General features: G+C 47.5%; 1 protein-coding gene across 6 annotated transcripts in view; it reads right to left on the bottom strand.

The window, feature by feature from the left end:
* The window catches only part of LOXHD1 (lipoxygenase homology PLAT domains 1), a 196,146-nt gene that overhangs the window by 8,263 nt on the left and 170,208 nt on the right, over nt 1-17,675 (bottom strand). For all 6 annotated transcript variants that reach the window (XR_014224459.1, XM_082241742.1, XM_082241744.1 and 3 more), the window contains 3 exons: nt 14,569-14,686; nt 7,266-7,443; nt 4,530-4,715 (listed from right to left, as the gene is read on the bottom strand). Coding sequence is in view for 5 of the 6 variants with exons in the window: in XM_082241742.1 (XP_082097868.1) it covers nt 4,530-4,715; nt 7,266-7,443; nt 14,569-14,686 (482 nt within the window). In the remaining variant the exon portion in view is untranslated. The remainder of the gene's footprint in view (nt 1-4,529; nt 4,716-7,265; nt 7,444-14,568; nt 14,687-17,675) is intronic.

The raw sequence follows: 17,675 nt of genomic DNA on the forward strand, positions 1-17,675 counted from the left end.
AGCCTGGACACTGAGGTCCAGCTCTGAGGGCCTTCTGGAGCTTCCCTCACTGTGAGATATGAAACTACAGGGAGCCAGGCAGGAGGCCTTCTCTGTAGTGGCACCCGCCCTGTGGAACGTCCTCCCATCCGATGTCAAACAGATTTGACTTTTAGAAGACATCTGAAGGCAGCCCTGTTCAGGAAGGGGTCTTAATGGTCAGTGTTTTATTATCTTTGTAATATTTGGGGGATGGGGAGCAAACCCACAGTGGCTGGGGAAACCCAGTCAGAAAGGTGGCATAGAAATAAAGTTGTTGTTGTTGCTGCTGCTGCTGCTGATGTTGACGTCGTCGTACAGTGGTACCTCGGGTTACATACACTTCAGGTAACAGACGCTTCAGGTTACAGACTCCACTAACCCAGAAATAGTACCTCAGGTTAAGAACTTTGCTTCAGGATGAGAACAGAAATCACGCAGCAGCGGTGCGGCGGCAGTGGGAGGCCCCATTAGCTAAAGTGGTATCGCAGGTTAAGAACAGTTTCAGGTTAAGAACGGACCTCCGGACCGAATTAAGTTCTTAACCCAAGGTACCACCGTATTACATTTCAATTCCACCTAATTCTGTTGGATTCAGATTGCAACTTCATAAAACGCAACGTGCAAGAAACAAAAGAAGCAATGAAAATGCAATTAAAAATCATACAGCACACAGAACATTATACCTGCTGCAATAGGTGGGGAAATCATTAGCTGGTTGGCTAAGACCCTCAGCATTTTTTTAAGTGGTCCATGGAGGTGGGGGGAGTTTGGGAACCCCACTGTGGAGGGAAGCAGCATTGCACTGAGCCAGCCCCTTGGTCCATCTGCTGTCTACACTGGCATGCAATGAAGGAGCATCTCCACTCCCATCGTTCTACCCGGACACTGAGGTCCAGCGCCGAGGGCCTTCTGGCGGTTCCCTCACTGCGAGATGCCAAGTTACAGGGAACCAGGCAGAGGGCCTTCTTGGTGGTGGCACCCGCCCTGTGGAACGTCCTCCCACCAGATGTCAAAGAGAACAACAACTACCAAATTTTTAGAAGGCAGTCCTGTTTAGGGAAGCTTTTAATGTTTGATATATTACGGTATTTTAATATTTTGTTGGAAGCTGCCCAGAGTGGCTGGGGAAGCCCAGCCAGATGGGCGGAGTATAAATATGATGATGATGATGATGACGATGATTATGACTCTCCAGGTTTCAATCAGGAGACATTCCTGGAGATACTGAGGATTGAACCTGGAGCCTTCTGCAAGCAGAGCAGACGCTCTACCACTGAACTACGCCCCTGTCCCTAGTCAAAAGCCTCTTTCCCCTGGATTTAATTTACCTGGGGGGAATTAGGAGTGCTGGGCCACCCCTGCCTGTTGGTGGAGTCTCCTTATTCCTATGGCCCCCTGTTGCATGGAAATCCAGGCCTGCTCATCCAATTACATACCTGGCATTTCCCATCACTTAACAACAACGAGAAGAAGGGGGGAAAGTGAGGAGCAGAAAAATCCAGCCTGGGCCCTGCTTGCCTGCCAGCCCTTAATTAAGCCTTGAGCTCCAGAAGGCAGTGTTTTGTTAGAGGATTACCCAGGACCGCCATGTGTGCTGGAAGACACCAGTCTCAGGGTTTTTCTTCTTTGGCATCCCTGGAGAAGCAAACCCTTGACAAATAAATGCTCTGTCTCCCAAAGCCCTGTCTCCAGCAGTTTGGGAAGAGAGTCTTCAGCAAACAGAAGACAAAAAGGGGGGGGAGGGAAAGAAACCACAACGTCCGCCTGCGGTGAGAGGAGGAGCGGCTGGGCACTGCGGTGGGAATTGGGGGTTGGCGGACGATCACCCGGTGGCTGGAGGCAAGCCAGCTCTCTGAGCCTGGACCCTGCTATTGGATGGAGGGCAGCTGGCGAAGAAGCCAAACCAGAAGGGAGCTGCTTCTCTGCTCAGGAAGAAAGCAAAATAGTTGCTTGGGCAAATAGCTGTGCTTTGAATAGCACTAGGTGTGAATTACATGGGAATGGGGGAAGCTCTCTCTCCCTTTTGCGATGGTCCACTTTCTACATTTTTTAGAAGGCTACAACAGATCTATTATTTGAACCCCCTACCTCTGTTGAAGGGCTCTCCAGGGAGTCAGGACTATGGAGTAGGCACAGTGTTTTGTTCCCAATCAGTGAGTGTCCAGTAACCTCCTGCTAACCTCCTGGAACTTTTTGTACCACAAATGATCCAGCTTAATTTTATTTTTGTTTTACTTTTCATAGAATTGTAGAGTTGGAAGGGACCTGCCTTAAATAGGGCAGGCCACACCCTCAGAGCCAGCCAATTGGCTGGCCAGGGTGTGACATGGCCGGGAATCCCCCCCCCCAATCGTGTGGGGCTGGGCTCCAGCCACCGCGCGTGTGGTGGGGCCGTGAAGCCCGCAACCCCACCTCCTCTGTTGGGCGGAAGTGGCTTTACTGCTGGTAAATGAGCCACCATAGCTGCTAGAGGACCGTGAAAATTTATGTCCACCCATGTACTTGTCTACCCATGTACTATCTGAAACCAAAGGGTTGAATTGGTTGCCAGATGGGAATCTCCCCCCACCCCCAGTTCTCCTACCCCACTAAGGACTTTATCCAGTGCTTTTTTCAATTAAAAAAAAGTTTAGGGGTACTCTCATTTTGACTCAAGAAAACCACTATTTTATAGTTCAAATCGGGGGAAATAAATACAGTAAATGGACAAGAGTACAGAGAGTCACAAAGTGTTTAGGGGCATGTGTACCCCCAGAAATAAAGCGCTGACTTTATCTATCTTGAACCATCCCAACATTCAATGCATGTGTTGTAAGATGGAGAAAAACCCGCTTTCTCCATGGAGCACACAGTTTGATAAACTTCTATCATTTCGTCTCTGGGTCATTTTTTCTCTAAACGAAAAAGCCCCCAATAGCTGCAACCTTTGCTCATAGGGGAAGCACTGTATAGGGAACAGATCTCTCTAGATGCCCTCAGGAATCTTCCCATGCCACATCTCTGGGCCTCACCCATTGCTAGTCCTTCCCAACACCATCCTTAAACATTTGCCCTGCTGGGATTTTGATAAACCCACTTCCGCCCTGCAGAGGAGGTGGGATTGCAGGCGTCAAGGCCCAACCCCCTGCGCAGTAGCTGGAGCCCAGCCCCTGCATGATTGGGGGAATCTCGGCCGTGTTACCCCCTGGCCAGCCAATCGGATGGCTTTGGGGGCGTGGTCCTCCCAATTTAAACGCAGGCATGGCCAGGAATCTCCCTCTTTTCCCGCATACCAGCTGTTCCTGTTTTTCCCACCCTCCCGCCCTGTAAGGTTTTCGTTCATTGACCTTGCTATGGACCTCGGTTGGTCGCCATTGAGGGGCCTGGTAGGAATTTTTCCACTTGGCAAATTGGCACCAGCCACTTGGTTTTCACCTACCTCGTAGCAAATCGTCACAACTTTCTTAGTATTGGCGGTTAGGCATTGGTATTGTTTTGTAGATGGAAGAGGAGAGGAAGTGCCATCACCTGCCCTGCATATTGAAGCATAGTCCGATAAAGGATTACGGGGGCGTGGCCCTGTCCGAAGCCTATGGAGGTGAGGGCCTAAGACACGCCCCCGAGTGGTGACCCTGGGGGAGTTCCTAGTTGATGTGCATCAGCAGGACTCCCCCTACTGGTGGTTAACCCTTCCTGGACTTCAAGCAAACAGGCTGAAGCTGGATAGTCTGTTAGGATCAATTCCTAAGCCAATACCGCTCATCACCTGTAACCAATAAAGTCGTGGCCATATTTAGCCCATTAACCTTAAATAATTGTGTCATGTGTCTTTATTTCCACGGGGGGGGGGCGGGAACTCGCCATGCAATACTTCCTGCTTGCTTTGATAGATAATGGAAAGATATTTTTGTGTGTGATCCTCTGAGATTTGTGCAGCTGGTTTGTCGTTTACCTTACAAAAGTGAGAGTCACATGCATTGTTCCAATCAGTTTCCCCTCTGTGATCAGCACCCCCTACTATGTGCCACCATGAAGAAATACAGCCCACAAAGTGTTAGTTTCTGTTCATATCCCTGTGCAGCTGCTTGGAGTCACAGGACTCTGTTTACATTTCAGAGACCTTCCAGACTGTGGGAAGTCCCATGGGAGGGGAGATGGGATGTGACGTTAGTGGTTTCCTGTTTCCTTTGTTCCTTTGTTCAGTTGCTCTCTGCCTTCAAAGAGAGAGGATGTGTTTTTTGTCTGCGTAGTTGGGATAATAAAACTCTTTGCAATGTAGCCCAAACCTCTCATCTCTTTCCTGTGCTGGAAACTCTGCTGAATGGAACGTGCCTTGGAGCCTTATCAAGGGCTCAGGTCGTTAAACAGACACGTCATGAGGCGATTCCAAAGGACTCGGGGGAAGAAAATGAGCTTTATCAGCTTGGCTGAGCGGAGATCCCGACTCAAAGCAGAAATGGTACCCCCCCCTCGACCCCTTAAAATAAACCTTTGTTAAAATAAACAAATAAACAAACCCTCTTTGTTACCTGTATTGTCGTGCCAGATCCGCACTTTGCAGAGATCCCCAAGACTGAGTATATCGGAAAAATAGAAAACATCCAACTGGTTCCTCTCAAACTTGTTGGACGTGTTTGCTTCTTTAAGAGCCAAAGTCCCGGAGTCCCCGTTCTCCCCAAAGATGATCATGAAGACATTGGCATCTGTTCCAGCGGCTGCAGGGAGAAAGAGAGAGAACAGATTACTGCAGCACGTTATACGTAGGGCTGCCTCTGAAGACCGCTTGGAAACTTCAGCTGGTGCAAAATTCACCCAGAAATGGAAGCAAGAAGAATCACCGACGAAAGAAGAATGGCAGACGAAATTAATGGACTACGCAGAATTGGATAAAATGACAGGAAGGATTCGAAACCTGCGAGACCAGAGATTCACAGAAGATTGGAAGAAATTTACGAATTATTTGAAGAGCAACTGTAATCAACAAGTTACGGTGGTAGGACTGGTAGGAAATAGGGACGTCCTAAGGAAAAGAGGAGGGACACGGGTGGCACTGTGGTCTAAACCACAGAGCCTAGGGCTTGCCGATCAGAAGGTTGGCAGTTCAAATCCCACGACGCGGTGAGCTCCCGTTGCTCGGTCCCTGCTCCTGCCAACCTAGCAGTTCGAAAGCACGTCAAAGTGCAAGTAGATAAATAGGTACTGCTCCAGCAGGAAGGTAAACGGTGTTTCCGTGCGCTGCTCTGGTTCGCCAGAAGCGGCTTAGTCATGCTGGCCACATGACCCGGAAGCTGTACGCCGGCTCCCTCTGCCAATAAAGCAAGATGAGTGCCGCAACCCCAGAGTTGGCCACGACTGGACCTAATGGTCAGGGGTCCCTTTACCTTTACCTTATGCACATGCTTAGACTGTTGAGGCAATCTTAATCTATTTTAGTATTTTAACTTATGTATATTTTTAAAGCAGGCTTTTGAACCCACCCCCCAAATTTTCTGTTTTCTGTTTTGTAAACCAGTTTGAGGTTTCATACAATCAGGTGGCATATAAATTTTATGAAATCTATAAATCATACTAAATCAAGATCTCTGAAGTCCATTCTGGAGTAATGTGGATTAAGGCTTTTAGCTGGCTGCCCCTGTTCTGTGGAACAGCATCCCTGTTGACACACAATTACGACAAGTGCTCACTATCTCCACTTCCGGAAACAACTGAAGACATGTTTGTTCTGACAAGCTTTCCCAGCTGAACAAATAGGTCGCTGCCGTGGCATTGCTTATTATCTGCCGTTCTTTCCCCTGTTGCTTTTAACTGTGTTTTTAGCAGATTTTATTGCATTCTGTACATCGCCTTAGACCTTTGCGGAAGGAGATAAATAAAACAAAGAGTCAAGAGCTGCTGTGGAATCCTCCTGGAGGCTGGCAAAGCAAAGGACTGTTTTGGGTTAGGGTACACCTGCAAAACATCTCCAAACCCTGCACAGAATATGACAGCTCATCTCTCGTGGTGCTATGATGACATACGAATCAGGTTATTGTCTCTGTGCTGAGAGATGCCGCAGTCAAGTGAGTTCCAAACCTGCATGTGCCTCAGTCGGATGTAACATTATGCTGACTGCTGTATAATCTGATCAAAACCAAGCTCACCTCATTCATCCCTAATTTGTTTTCCCCCACTGGCTGTCTCAGCTCAGAACAAAATAGAACTTACTGTTGTTAAAAACTATCACCCTTCATTTCCTGGAAAAGAGAAGATGGATGTGCTTGTGTTGACATCTGAAGCTCTCTTCTTTGGGATCCAAAGTGTTTTCTCTCTCTCTCTCTCTCTCTCTCTCTCTCTCTCTCTCTCTCTCTCACACACACACACACACACACACACACACACATTGGAGAAGGTTTGTCAGAGTACGAAAGAGGTAAGGTAAGGTAAGGTAAGGTAAAGGCAAAAGACCCCTGGACGGTTAAGTCCAGTCAAAGGTGACTTTTGGGTGCGGCGCTCACCTCGCTTTTCAGACCGAGGGAGCTGGTGTTTGTCCACAGACAGCTTTCCAGGTGCCATGCGGCTAGCAGGAATAAACCGCTTCTGGCACAATGGAACACCGTGATGAGTGCCAGAGTGCAGGAAAATGCCATTTACCTTCCTGACACAACGGTACCTATTTATCTACTTGCACTGGTGTGCTTTCGAACTGCTAGGTTGACAGGAGCTGGAACAGAGCAACAAGAATCCGTGTGGATTTGAACCGCTGACCTTCTGATCAGTTAAGTCCAAGAGGCTCAGTGGTTTAGACCACAGTGTCACCCATGTCCTTTCTAAGTATGAAACAATCAGGAATCAAGGAGATCATGTGTGCTTGATGTTCAGCTTATTTAGATAATAATTCACAAGTTCTTTGATAATACCCCCTGCCTCTTTTATAAGTAAATATCTATCAGTTCCTCACACTACACATTCTCCAAGACTTCTGAGGGATTTCATGGGTAGCCAAAAAGAGCATCAATCTGGGTAGGAATATTTCCTAAAGAGATCCGTGCATCTGTCAACTGATACCAAATATTTCCAAAAGCAAAATGCTAAGCAAAACTTGAAGGTTCCTCTTCTCTGGCAGAACATCTAAGGATGTCAACGGAGTTTCAAGAAACCTACTAAAATTTCCTTAAGAATTATTTCCGTGGACAGACATAGTGGGTTAGTGACAGTAGTGATTCTATCACAGCAGGGAAAACTCACTGGTTTCTTGTAGAACTGGATGCAACAAATGTTAAACATACCTCCCACATCGCTGGTTTTAACCTGAATCGTATATTCAGTATAATCCATCATCTGCTCATCATCGATTACTGCCGGAATCTCCCATTCCAGGGTGAGATTGTCTCCCCACTGCGTGGAAAGCCATTCATTGTATGCAAACACGGTCACCTCTTGAGTGGTCAGATTCTTCATGGTGATCTAGGGGGGAACCAAACCAAAGGAAAGTGTTCAGTCTGAATTAGGACCCTTTGGATAGCCCTAAAAGAAAGCTTCAGCAACACCCACTGGGGAATTTTTACTCTTAGGGTGTGGGGTAGAGCAGAGCTGTGGACTCCAGCATCACTGATGCTTACCAGTACAAGTGGTTTGGTAGGGTTAGGGGCACACAGTTGCAATGGTGGGACTATTTATATGAATAACCATAGTTTAGAGGTCCCGGGCCCTAAGGAAGTCAGACTATCCTCCACCAGAGCCAGGGCTTTTTCAGTGATGGCTCTGACCTGATGGAATGCTCTGTCCCATGGGACTAGGGCCCTTAAGGATTTAATCTCCTTCCGTCGGGCCTGTAAGACAGAGCTATTACGTCTGGCCTTTAATTTGAATTCAGCCTGTTCTTTTATTTCCCTTCCCTTCCCTCCCCCTCCCCTTTTATGAAGATCACCCACTCTGAGACCCCACAGCTAATTCTCCCCTTGCCTCCTCACTGGCCCAAGTAGGACCAATTCAGCAAGCTAGCCCTGGGGATTATCTGATGCTTATTTCCCCTAAATTGATTTTTGAATTTTATTGTTATTCATGTTTTTATACTGTATTTTATGCTGCTTTGATAATTAAGTGTTTTATATTTGTTGTTAGCCGCCCTGAGCCCGGTTGAAAAGGCCCTGGCTCTGGTTGAGGCTAATATGACTTCTTTAGGGCCCAGGACCTCTAGGGTGTTGCTATTTATGGACCTTAAGGTCCTCCACGGGGCATACCAGTAGGGAGATGCTAGGCTGTATAAGGGAAAGACATACACACCCCTGCTCCCTCTGCTTCCAACCCCACCTTCCCCTTTGCCATTCCCCCATACCTGACCAAACCCCTTTCCTTTTCTACATGATCCACCCCATCACCTATTCCTCCCACCCCATTCATCAGCTTGTCTGGGCATGCCAGCCGTTCCTCATGCTGAAGCTGGTGTGGTCAATGATAACTGCAGAGCGTGACGACACCTTACGTTTTTATGTATATAGGAAGATATGAAAGACTTTCTTTTGGGGAAGCTATCAGGCCAAGCAAAGGTTCCAGCTTTGGGTGCTGGATAGAAGTTTCAGTCTGGAGATGCAGGATATATATGTCTGTTCTGAAGTCTTTTGCTCCATAGCTGGCAAGTATATAAATTCAATAAACATAAATAATATAAACATAAGTACGGAGGCGGGCTTGTGAACCATTGTAATTTCTTCCTGTTGCAAACTGTGATACTTCTCCAATGGCAGACTCCTAACTGAAACAACCCATTCATTTTTTCATTGGCAGCTCTGATCTGCTGTTTACAATTGGTGGGAGGGTGGAGATTTTGTCGGTTTTTTGAGACAGGAAAACTCAGAGTATCATGCCTGAGTTTCCATGTAGCAACAAATGGTTAATTAACGAGGTTGATGGCTTCATTTGCCTTCTCATCTTGTCTGCTTAGCACTGACAGTGCACCATCTGTCTGACATTCCAGCTCTGCCCCCACAAGTCCTCCCGTCTGCTCGTTCTCCTATAAACACGCCGCCGACAGAAATTCAAGGGAGCTCAGATTCGTCCTCACACCAGCCTGACTCCCCTTTTGAAACCTACGAAGATGCATTTGCGAGTGTGTTACTCATCAGTGCTTTGGAGGGAGGTGAGAGTGCACTGCTTGCACTGGAAGAGAAGCAGCGGAAGAAATCTACATTCAGCACCAAATTCCACAGTGCGAAGGACGGAATTCTCCTGCAGCCTCTATAAATCTTGCAGAGCACGGCGATGTACACAGATCAGCTTAATTTGCTCTGGAACGTATAAATATATCGGATAGCTTATTCTGCTTCCAACACGGACCTGTAATTGCGTGGTGTGTTCCTGACGCCCCCTCCCCCAAGGTGGAAATAATGACACATGACACAATTATTAAGGTTAATGGGCTAAAAAAAGGCCACGACTTTATTGGTTACAGGTGATGAGCGGTATTGGCTTAGGCATTGGTCCTAACTGACTATATCTCACTCCAGCCCGTCTGCTTGAAGTCCAGGAAGGGTTAACCACCAGTAGGGGGAGTCCTGCTGATGCACATCAACTAGGAACTCCCCCAGGGTCACCGGTAGGGGGCGTGCCTTAGGCCCTAACCTCCCTAGGCTTCAGACAGGGCCACGCCCCCTGGAATCTTTTAATTGACTACCCTTCAATATGCGGGGCAGGTGATGGCGCTACCTCCCCTCTTCCATCTACAGAACCATACCAATGCCTAACCTTTGAAGGTGACCCGGAAACTACAATTAATCCAGAATGTGGCAGCTAGGCTGGTGACTGGGAGTGGCCGCTGAGACCATATAACACCGGTCCTGAAAGACCTACATTGGCTCCCAGTACGTTTCCGAGCACAATTCAAAGTGTTGGTGCTGACCTTTGAAGCCCTAAATGGCCTCGGTCCAGTATACCTGAAGGAGTGTCTCCACCCCCATCGTTCTGCCTGGACACTGAGGTCCAGCTCCAAGGGTTTTCTGCTGGTTCCCTCCCTGTGAGAAGTGAGGTTCCAGAGAACCAAGCAGGGGACATTCTGGGTAGTGGTGCCTTCCCTGTGGAATGACCTCCCATCATATGTCAAGGAAATAAACAACAATCTGACTTCTAGAAGACATTTGAAGGCAGTCCTGTTTAGGGAAGTTTTTAATGTTTGACATTTTGTTCTGCTTTTAATTTTCTGTTGGGAACCACCCAGAGTGGCTGGGGAAACCCAGCCAGATGGGTGGGGTATAAATATATTATTATTATTATTATTATTATTATTATTATTATTATTATTATTATTATTAATCTTGCTCTCTTCCTCTATGTAGACCAGCCTTTCTCAACTTGTGGGTCCCCAGATGTTGTTGAACTACAACTCCCATCAGTCTAGCTGCTGCATGATGGATTAGTTGCAGTTTCTGGGTCGCCTTCAAAGGTAGCCCCATGTAGAGTGCATTGCAGTAGTCCAAGGTAAGTGAAGAGTGACTAGTGGGGTGCCACAGGGTTCTGTCTTGGTCCCGGTCTTATTCAACATCTTTATCAACGACTTGGATGATGGACTCAAGGGCATCCTGATCAAATTTGCAGATGACACCAAACTGGGAGGGGTGGCTAACACCCCAGAGGACAGGATCACACTTCAAAACGACCTTGACAGATTAGAGAACTGGGCAAAAACAAACAAGATGAATTTCAACAGGGAGAAATGTAAAGTATTGCACTTGGGCAAAAAAAAAATGAGAGGCACAAATACAAGATGGGTGACACCTGGCTTGAGAGCAGTACATGTGAAAAGGATCTAGGAGTCTTGGTTGACCACAAACTTGACATGAGCCAACAGTGTGACGCGGCAGCTAAAAAAGCCAATGCAATTCTGGGCTGCATCAATAGGAGTATAGCAATGGATCCAAACTACAAGAAAGAAGATTCCACCTAAACATTAGGAAGAACTTCCTGACAGTAAGAGCTGTTCGACAGTGGAATTTGCTGCCAAGGAGTGTGGTGGAGTCTCCTACTTTGGAGGTCTTTAAGCAGAGGCTTGACAACCATATGTCAGGAGTGCTCTGATGGTGTTTCCTGCTTGGCAGGGGGTTGGACTCGATGGCCCTTGTGGTCTCTTCCAACTCTATGATTCTATGATTCTATGATTCTATGAAGGATGTAGCTCCAGCTCTCCAATTTGGAGAGCACAGGTTTGCAGGCAGCAGTTACTTCCTAGTCCCCCATCGGGAGTCGACATGGTTGGGCATCTGCCAAGTTCTACACCAGTTCAGGGGGACCTCGCTGGTTCTGGGGTGATTTTTGAGAACTTGAAAATGTCTTCCATCATAAAAATGGCTGCCTCCTTTGGTACACATGAGCAGCTGAGCATCTACAGATAAGCACTTTTAATACAGAGTGGGCGGCTCGTTGCTTCAGCAGCTGTTTTATTCGAGAGGTTCAGTGCAAAATTTCACCCACAAAGCAAAGGCAGTGACTGAAGCAGACTCACTAAAAATATAAAGTCACTGCACGCCATTCCATGCAGCCCTATTTTTAATCATCCCACGGGGAAGTTTAATAGAATCATAGAACTGTAAAGTTGGACGTGACCCAAAGGGTCACCTAGTCCCAACTCTTGCGATGCAGGAAATCACAGCTAGATTTCAACGACCGGCTTTATTTATTTTTAACAGTAAGACTGCCTTGCAAAAAACAACAACCCCAAAGATGCTTTATTAAAAAGTTTAAAAGGCACCCCAGACCACATTTGAGCAGGTGGAGGGGATGAGGAAATCAGAAATAAACAGTACAATGCTATTCATGTCTAATCAGATGTTAAGCCATGTGAGTCCAATGAAACCAACTCCCATGTAAACGTGTTGAACCAGCAGCAAAAGGATTTGGAGGAAGAAAGTCGGGTCGGGGAGATTTCACAAAACAATTTCTCCTCAACTTACAGAATCAATTTTGCCAAATTTTGGTCAGAGCGCTGCTTCTGCCCAACACTGTGTGGTTTCCCCATCACCTTCCACACCTCTCACACCTTTGTCCAGTTAAAATCCTTGCTGCCTCCCAGTCATTCCTTTTGCTTCCAGTGTGGTTCCCTATGAAAGGCTGCAAAGTGTGATCATTGGAGGAAGGCTTTGTAGCAATTCTAGAAGCATGTGTTTTCTTTCCCCTTATCTCTCTCTTATGCTAGGGTTGCCATAAGTCTGACAAATCTCGAACATGTCCTCTTTTGGGGTGCCCGATGTTGGGATATTCCATTCCATCTTAAGGAACAGGCATGATTATTGTGTGTCACATGTCTGTTTACACTCCAGCACAGTATGCTGGGGATTTCTGTTTGTGTATAGCCTTTGCTTTTGCTGTCTTGCTTTGGACACGAAGGAGATCAGACATGTTTTCTTTTGGATTTTTACAATTTTAAGCAAATGTGTGGGGAGGTTTGGAGGGGGGTGTTGGATGGATTGGGCTTGGCAGCAGTAGCAGGGTGAGTGGGCAATCACCCCCAAAATGCTCAACAACTTATTTTTGTCTGAATTTTTACCTCTGGAAATATGGCAACCCTATTTATGCCCATCTAGCTGCAATGAGCATAAGACACAAAACGAAGACGTACAAATATCAAAAGCGACAAATAAATACCGTACACATCCCACCTGAAGAATCTTAATTTTTCGTACAGCTGTGTGACTCGATTATATGGGGTGGGGGTGGGAAGCAGAGATGGAAGCAAAGGGAATTTTAAATATTTGGCACATCCAAGAAGGGGGAGGGAGCGATACATTTTGTAACTATTATTTAAAAAGATGCTTTGGCAAAATAAATATCTGAAATGGCTCCGTCAACAATCGCGTGGCTCCAAGCCCGGCTTAGCCACCCCCACTCATGGATGTGCAACATTCTCTCCAAAAGCATCCATGGCAGCTACAATTTCTCCTTGGGGCCTCCTACCACAAAAGAGGATTTGAAATGTATTGCAGGTGCAATGGCTCAAAGCCAATGTGCTCTCCTAATAAAGTCGAACAGCAGAGAGTCCGCTTGGGTAAAATTATAGGTTGCTCTTGGCTTTCCTTACAGATCTCCCATGTCTCCGTTTCTAGCAAGATAAGAAGTTGAAGGGCTGGAGGAAACATTAATGAAAAACGCGACCTTGCCAAGCAGACTTTCCTTATTACCATCCCTCGAAAACCTTGGGATGTATATAATGAGAGATTGAAGCCCTCTAAGGAAGGAACAAAACATTTGAAACGAAGCGTTTACGGTGTTGGACAGTGTGCTGAAGCTGTATTTGGGAACGCTGTTTCCCGTCCCTGGGGAGATGACGTTGCGGGCTGGGAGCAAGCCCTCCCCACGCACATAGGGTGGGATACCCCCTGCGCCATTGGTTGGTCCTTGGCCGCGTCAACCCAAGGCTGTCCAATCCGGATGGTCCAGGGGCGTGGCATGGGCTATTTAAACTGCCCACGGCCAAGGACATGTTTCTTTTCTCATTGCTCAGGCAGTTGTCCCCCCCCCCCCCGGTTAGGCTTTTTATCTCCTGACCTTGCTATGGACTTCGGTTGGTCACCTGCTTTTTAAGAGGGGCCTGGTAGGAATTTTTTCCCACTTGGCAAATTGGCATCGGCCATTTCATTTTTCGCCTAGGTAAAGGTAAAGGGACCCCTGACCATTAGGTCCAGTCGAGGCCGACTCTGGGGTTGCGGCGCTCATCTTGCTTTATTGGCCGAGGGAGCCGGTGTACAGCTTCCGGGTCATGTGACCAGCATGACTAAGCCGCTTCTGGCAAACCAGAGCAGCACACGGAAACACCGTTTACCTTCCCGCCGGAGCGATACCTATTTATCTACTTGCACTTTTACGTGCTTTCGAACTGCTAGGTGGGCAGGAGCTGGGACCGAGCAAAGGGAGCTCACCCCGTCGCGGGGATTCGAACCACCAACCTTCTGATCGGCAAGACCTAGGCTCTGTGGTTTAACCCACAGCGCCACCTGCATCCCATGGTTTTTCGCCTACCTCGTAGCAATTTATCACAACTTTGTAAGGTTAGGCATTGGAGTATTAGGTTGAAGGTGAGGGGAGGTAGTGGCCATCACCTACCCCTCCTATTTCAAGGGTATTCCATTAAAGGAATCCAAGGGGCGTAGTTTCTGTCCAAAGCCCCAGACGGGGGGCTAGGGCCATGGCACAACCCCTAGCGGTGATCCTGGGGGAGTTCCTAGTTGATGTGCATCAGCAGGGCTCCCCCTACCGGTGGTTAACCCTTCCAAGACTCCTGCAAATGGTCAGGAGTCAGATATAGTTGTGAGGTTTCCAATGCCTAAGCCAATACCACTCACATTTTGTAACCAACAAAGTTGTGGCCTTTTTAGCCCATTAACCTAAAATACTGTTTCATGTGTCTTTATTCCACTTCCTGGGAGGGCTTGGGACCTTGCCACGCAACAGACAGTAGCTTTGACGTAAAGCACATGCCTTAGGTAACTCCAGGTAGATCTAGAAAAGAAACCAAAGTCCCTTCTCCAAAATGGAGTCACTCCATGAAAAGAATGCACATAGACCACCCCCACAAGCAGTAGAGGAGTTCAAGAACTCTGTCGCTACCTGTTCGAGAAACCAATCTGGGCGACACCCTTCTCCATCCGTCCGTATCCTCATCTTCCTGAGTGGTGCAATGTCAGGAATCTCCATGATGAAGGTGTCCTTTTGGCCGATCTCAAATCTGGAGCAATGAGAAATTGGCTCAGAATTAGATCAGCTACATACATGAAAGAGCCCCCGGCCGCAGGTTGGAAGAAAGAGTAGGATCTTCCAGGTTGCAGGGAGAGTGCTGTTGCACTCATTCCCCGCTTGTGGGCTTCCCTGGGGCATTGGGTTGGCCACTGCAAGGAAAGAATGCTGGTCTCGTGCTCTGTCTTTTGACTCGGTGGGCCTTGCATGAATTGGCCTTGGGGTGCATGGGAGGCAGAGGATGGATCTGGCCCGTCCCCCGTCCCCCCGTTAAGTGGCCATGGCTGCTTTAAGAGTCTGCTTTGTGGACTCTGCTTGTCACGAGTGAGATTCATGGCAAGATGGTATCCTGGCGCAACTCCATTCCAGAGAATACTTTGCCAAGCAGAAGACGTCTCTTTCCACAAGGGTCAACTCAATCCTGGCACAGGGTAGACTTGGGGGTGAATTCAAGTACCACTTGGAAGACTTCTTTTCAGTCTGGTGTTTTCCTTTTTGTCCATTTAGTCAGGGAAAGTGCCAGGTAGCACTAAAGAGAGTGGCTGCTTACATATCGCATAAACGCACAAACATGAAATTCACGTATGCTAATGAATGAAATTTCCTAAAATTTAAATGGAAACCATATCTCACTATAGTTGGGATCAGGCGGTCTGCGTCACCTGTGTGTTCAGTCTGCTTGGCAGCTTCAAGGCCTGCGTGAAGACTTCCAGCAGACATCTGGCCTGATCCAGCAGCTCTCTTCTGATGTCCTTAAGGCCCCCTGCTTTCCCTACCTATGGTTCATTGAACCAAACTTGGACTGGACAGCTCTTCAGACAGAGGACTATACTTTATAAAGTAGGACACAGCCCTACTATGTATGCCTGTCCCTTCTCCAGGAAGTGAGCAAAGATGGCTGGTGTTTGATAAGGCTTGGGGAATTGCTTGAGGGAGGGTTGTATGGGCACAGAGTGGGTTGCGACCACAGCAGTGTTCTTCAACCTTAGGGCCCCAGATGTTACTGGGCGACAACTTCCATCATCCTCAGCCAGCTTAGCCAATGTTCAGGAATGATGGGAACTGTAGTCCAATGACACCTGGGGTCAGGGGCAGAGGAAGAGGGGTTCAGTGGAGGTGGGTCACCCCGGGTGTTACCACTGAGGGGGGTGAAGAAATGCCTGGTGGCACTCACTGCAGTGGCCTGGGAGCCCGCAGGTTCTGTGCTGACCCAAATGGTCCACCCACTGTCTCCCCCCCCCCCCAGCTGTAGGGTGGCTGAGTGGGAGGAGGCAGGCAGAGTCCTTGGAGGTCCCGCGAAGCATCCTGCCCCAGCTTGCCACACCCCCGTGGGTGGCCTGGGCACGCCCCTGGGCTCAGAACACGCATGCCACCCCAGAAGCCCGATTGGCTTGCTCCACTGCTGCCTGGGATTCCAAGGTTGAAGGGGTGAGGACCTCATTCCTGGCTGCCTGAAATCTCATCCCATTCCAACCCATGTCACGAATCCTTATCTGGACTTTGCATGTGCCACCGCTGTCAGTAGGAGAGCACACACGTTTAACATGCTGAAGAAGAAGAAGAGTTTGGATTTGATATCCCGCTTTATCACTACCCAAAGGAGTCTCAAAGCGGCTAACAATCTCCTTTTCCTTCTTCTCTGTGAGGTGAGTGGGGCTGAGAGACTTGAGAGAAGTGTGACTAGCCCAAGGTCACCCAGCAGTTGCATGTGGAGGAGCGGGGAAGCGAACCCGGTTCACCAGATTACGAGTCTACCGCTCTTAACCACTACACCACACTGGCTGAAGGTCCCTAGCTAACTCTCAGGCATTTCCAGGTAGAAGGATCTTGCAACAGGTGGTGGACCTCTTTCTGGGTGAGACACAGGACAGCCACTGCCAGTCAGCGCAGACAATAATGGGCTGGCTGAGCCACTGGCTTGATCCAGGTTCCCATCCAGGCTGAGCAGTTCTGCTATCGCGCTGCTCCTGCAAGCAACACATTTAAAGATCCTGCTTATAACTGTTTGTTGGATTCTTAACCTCCCTGTTGCTCCACAGGACAGATTAAATTACACAGAGGCTATTGCCCTGGAGAGATGAACTAGATGGCAAGAGAGCTCTTTGAGAACGCTTAATTTATATGCACGTGGGGGCATAAATCTGAATCAAACACTAACAAGAGGAAAAAAGGGTGAAGACAGAGCAGATAAATGGCCTGGCACAGTGCCCTCTCCTGGATATGGGCTCATCTCTCAGGAGGAACTCATTGGCTGTTCCTGCCCTCATGTCCACTTATCAATTTTTGCATGGCCAGGAGCAATTTTGCAGCTTAAAGCTAATGTAAATTAAATTGCCTTATTATCTGGGACAGTTTAAAGATGTGCTTGTTTTTTTATTTATTAAATTTTTATTATGTATTGAATTGTTTCTGTTGCATAAATCACCTTGGGTTAGTACTTAAAGAAAGGCTTCAAGTCTTAGGGTAACTACAATTTGCTGTCCCAATTATCTTCGCATGGCAATTTTCTGGGATTGTTTCCAGGCCTCTGTGCATTTTGCAATTCCATGGAACTGCAGAAAAACCACCCAAATCTCAGCTTGCCTTTTTTGCTTTTGCTTTTTAAAATTTTTTACAGCAGTTAGGAGAAAAACATGTTTCCAGTCCTGGTAAACTGCCATCTCCATTAGGAAGCAGGCCTTAGACCCTGGAGAGCCATTGCAAGCCAGTGCAGACAGCATCCGGCTCAATGGGAACTTCCTATACTCCCTGTTATATTGTTTAGATTTTCTGATTGGGAAAATCAGATAGAGAGATCATTTTTTAAAAAAAAGTCAATTAGAGCTGTATAAAGAAAGTTTGAAAGCAAAATGTGGAAGCACCTTTCTAAGACAAATTGGGCAGATACAGAGAGGTTGCTGTTGCTAATGATGCTTAGGAAATGCTGATCGAATATATGTATATGAGCAGCAGTTTTTGGCAGTAGATTGCAGGGAGTAGAG

This window comes from Podarcis vaucheri, assembly GCF_965113315.1.
Source record: "Podarcis vaucheri genome assembly, chromosome: 11".
NCBI classification, from domain to species: Eukaryota; Metazoa; Chordata; class Lepidosauria; order Squamata; family Lacertidae; genus Podarcis; species Podarcis vaucheri.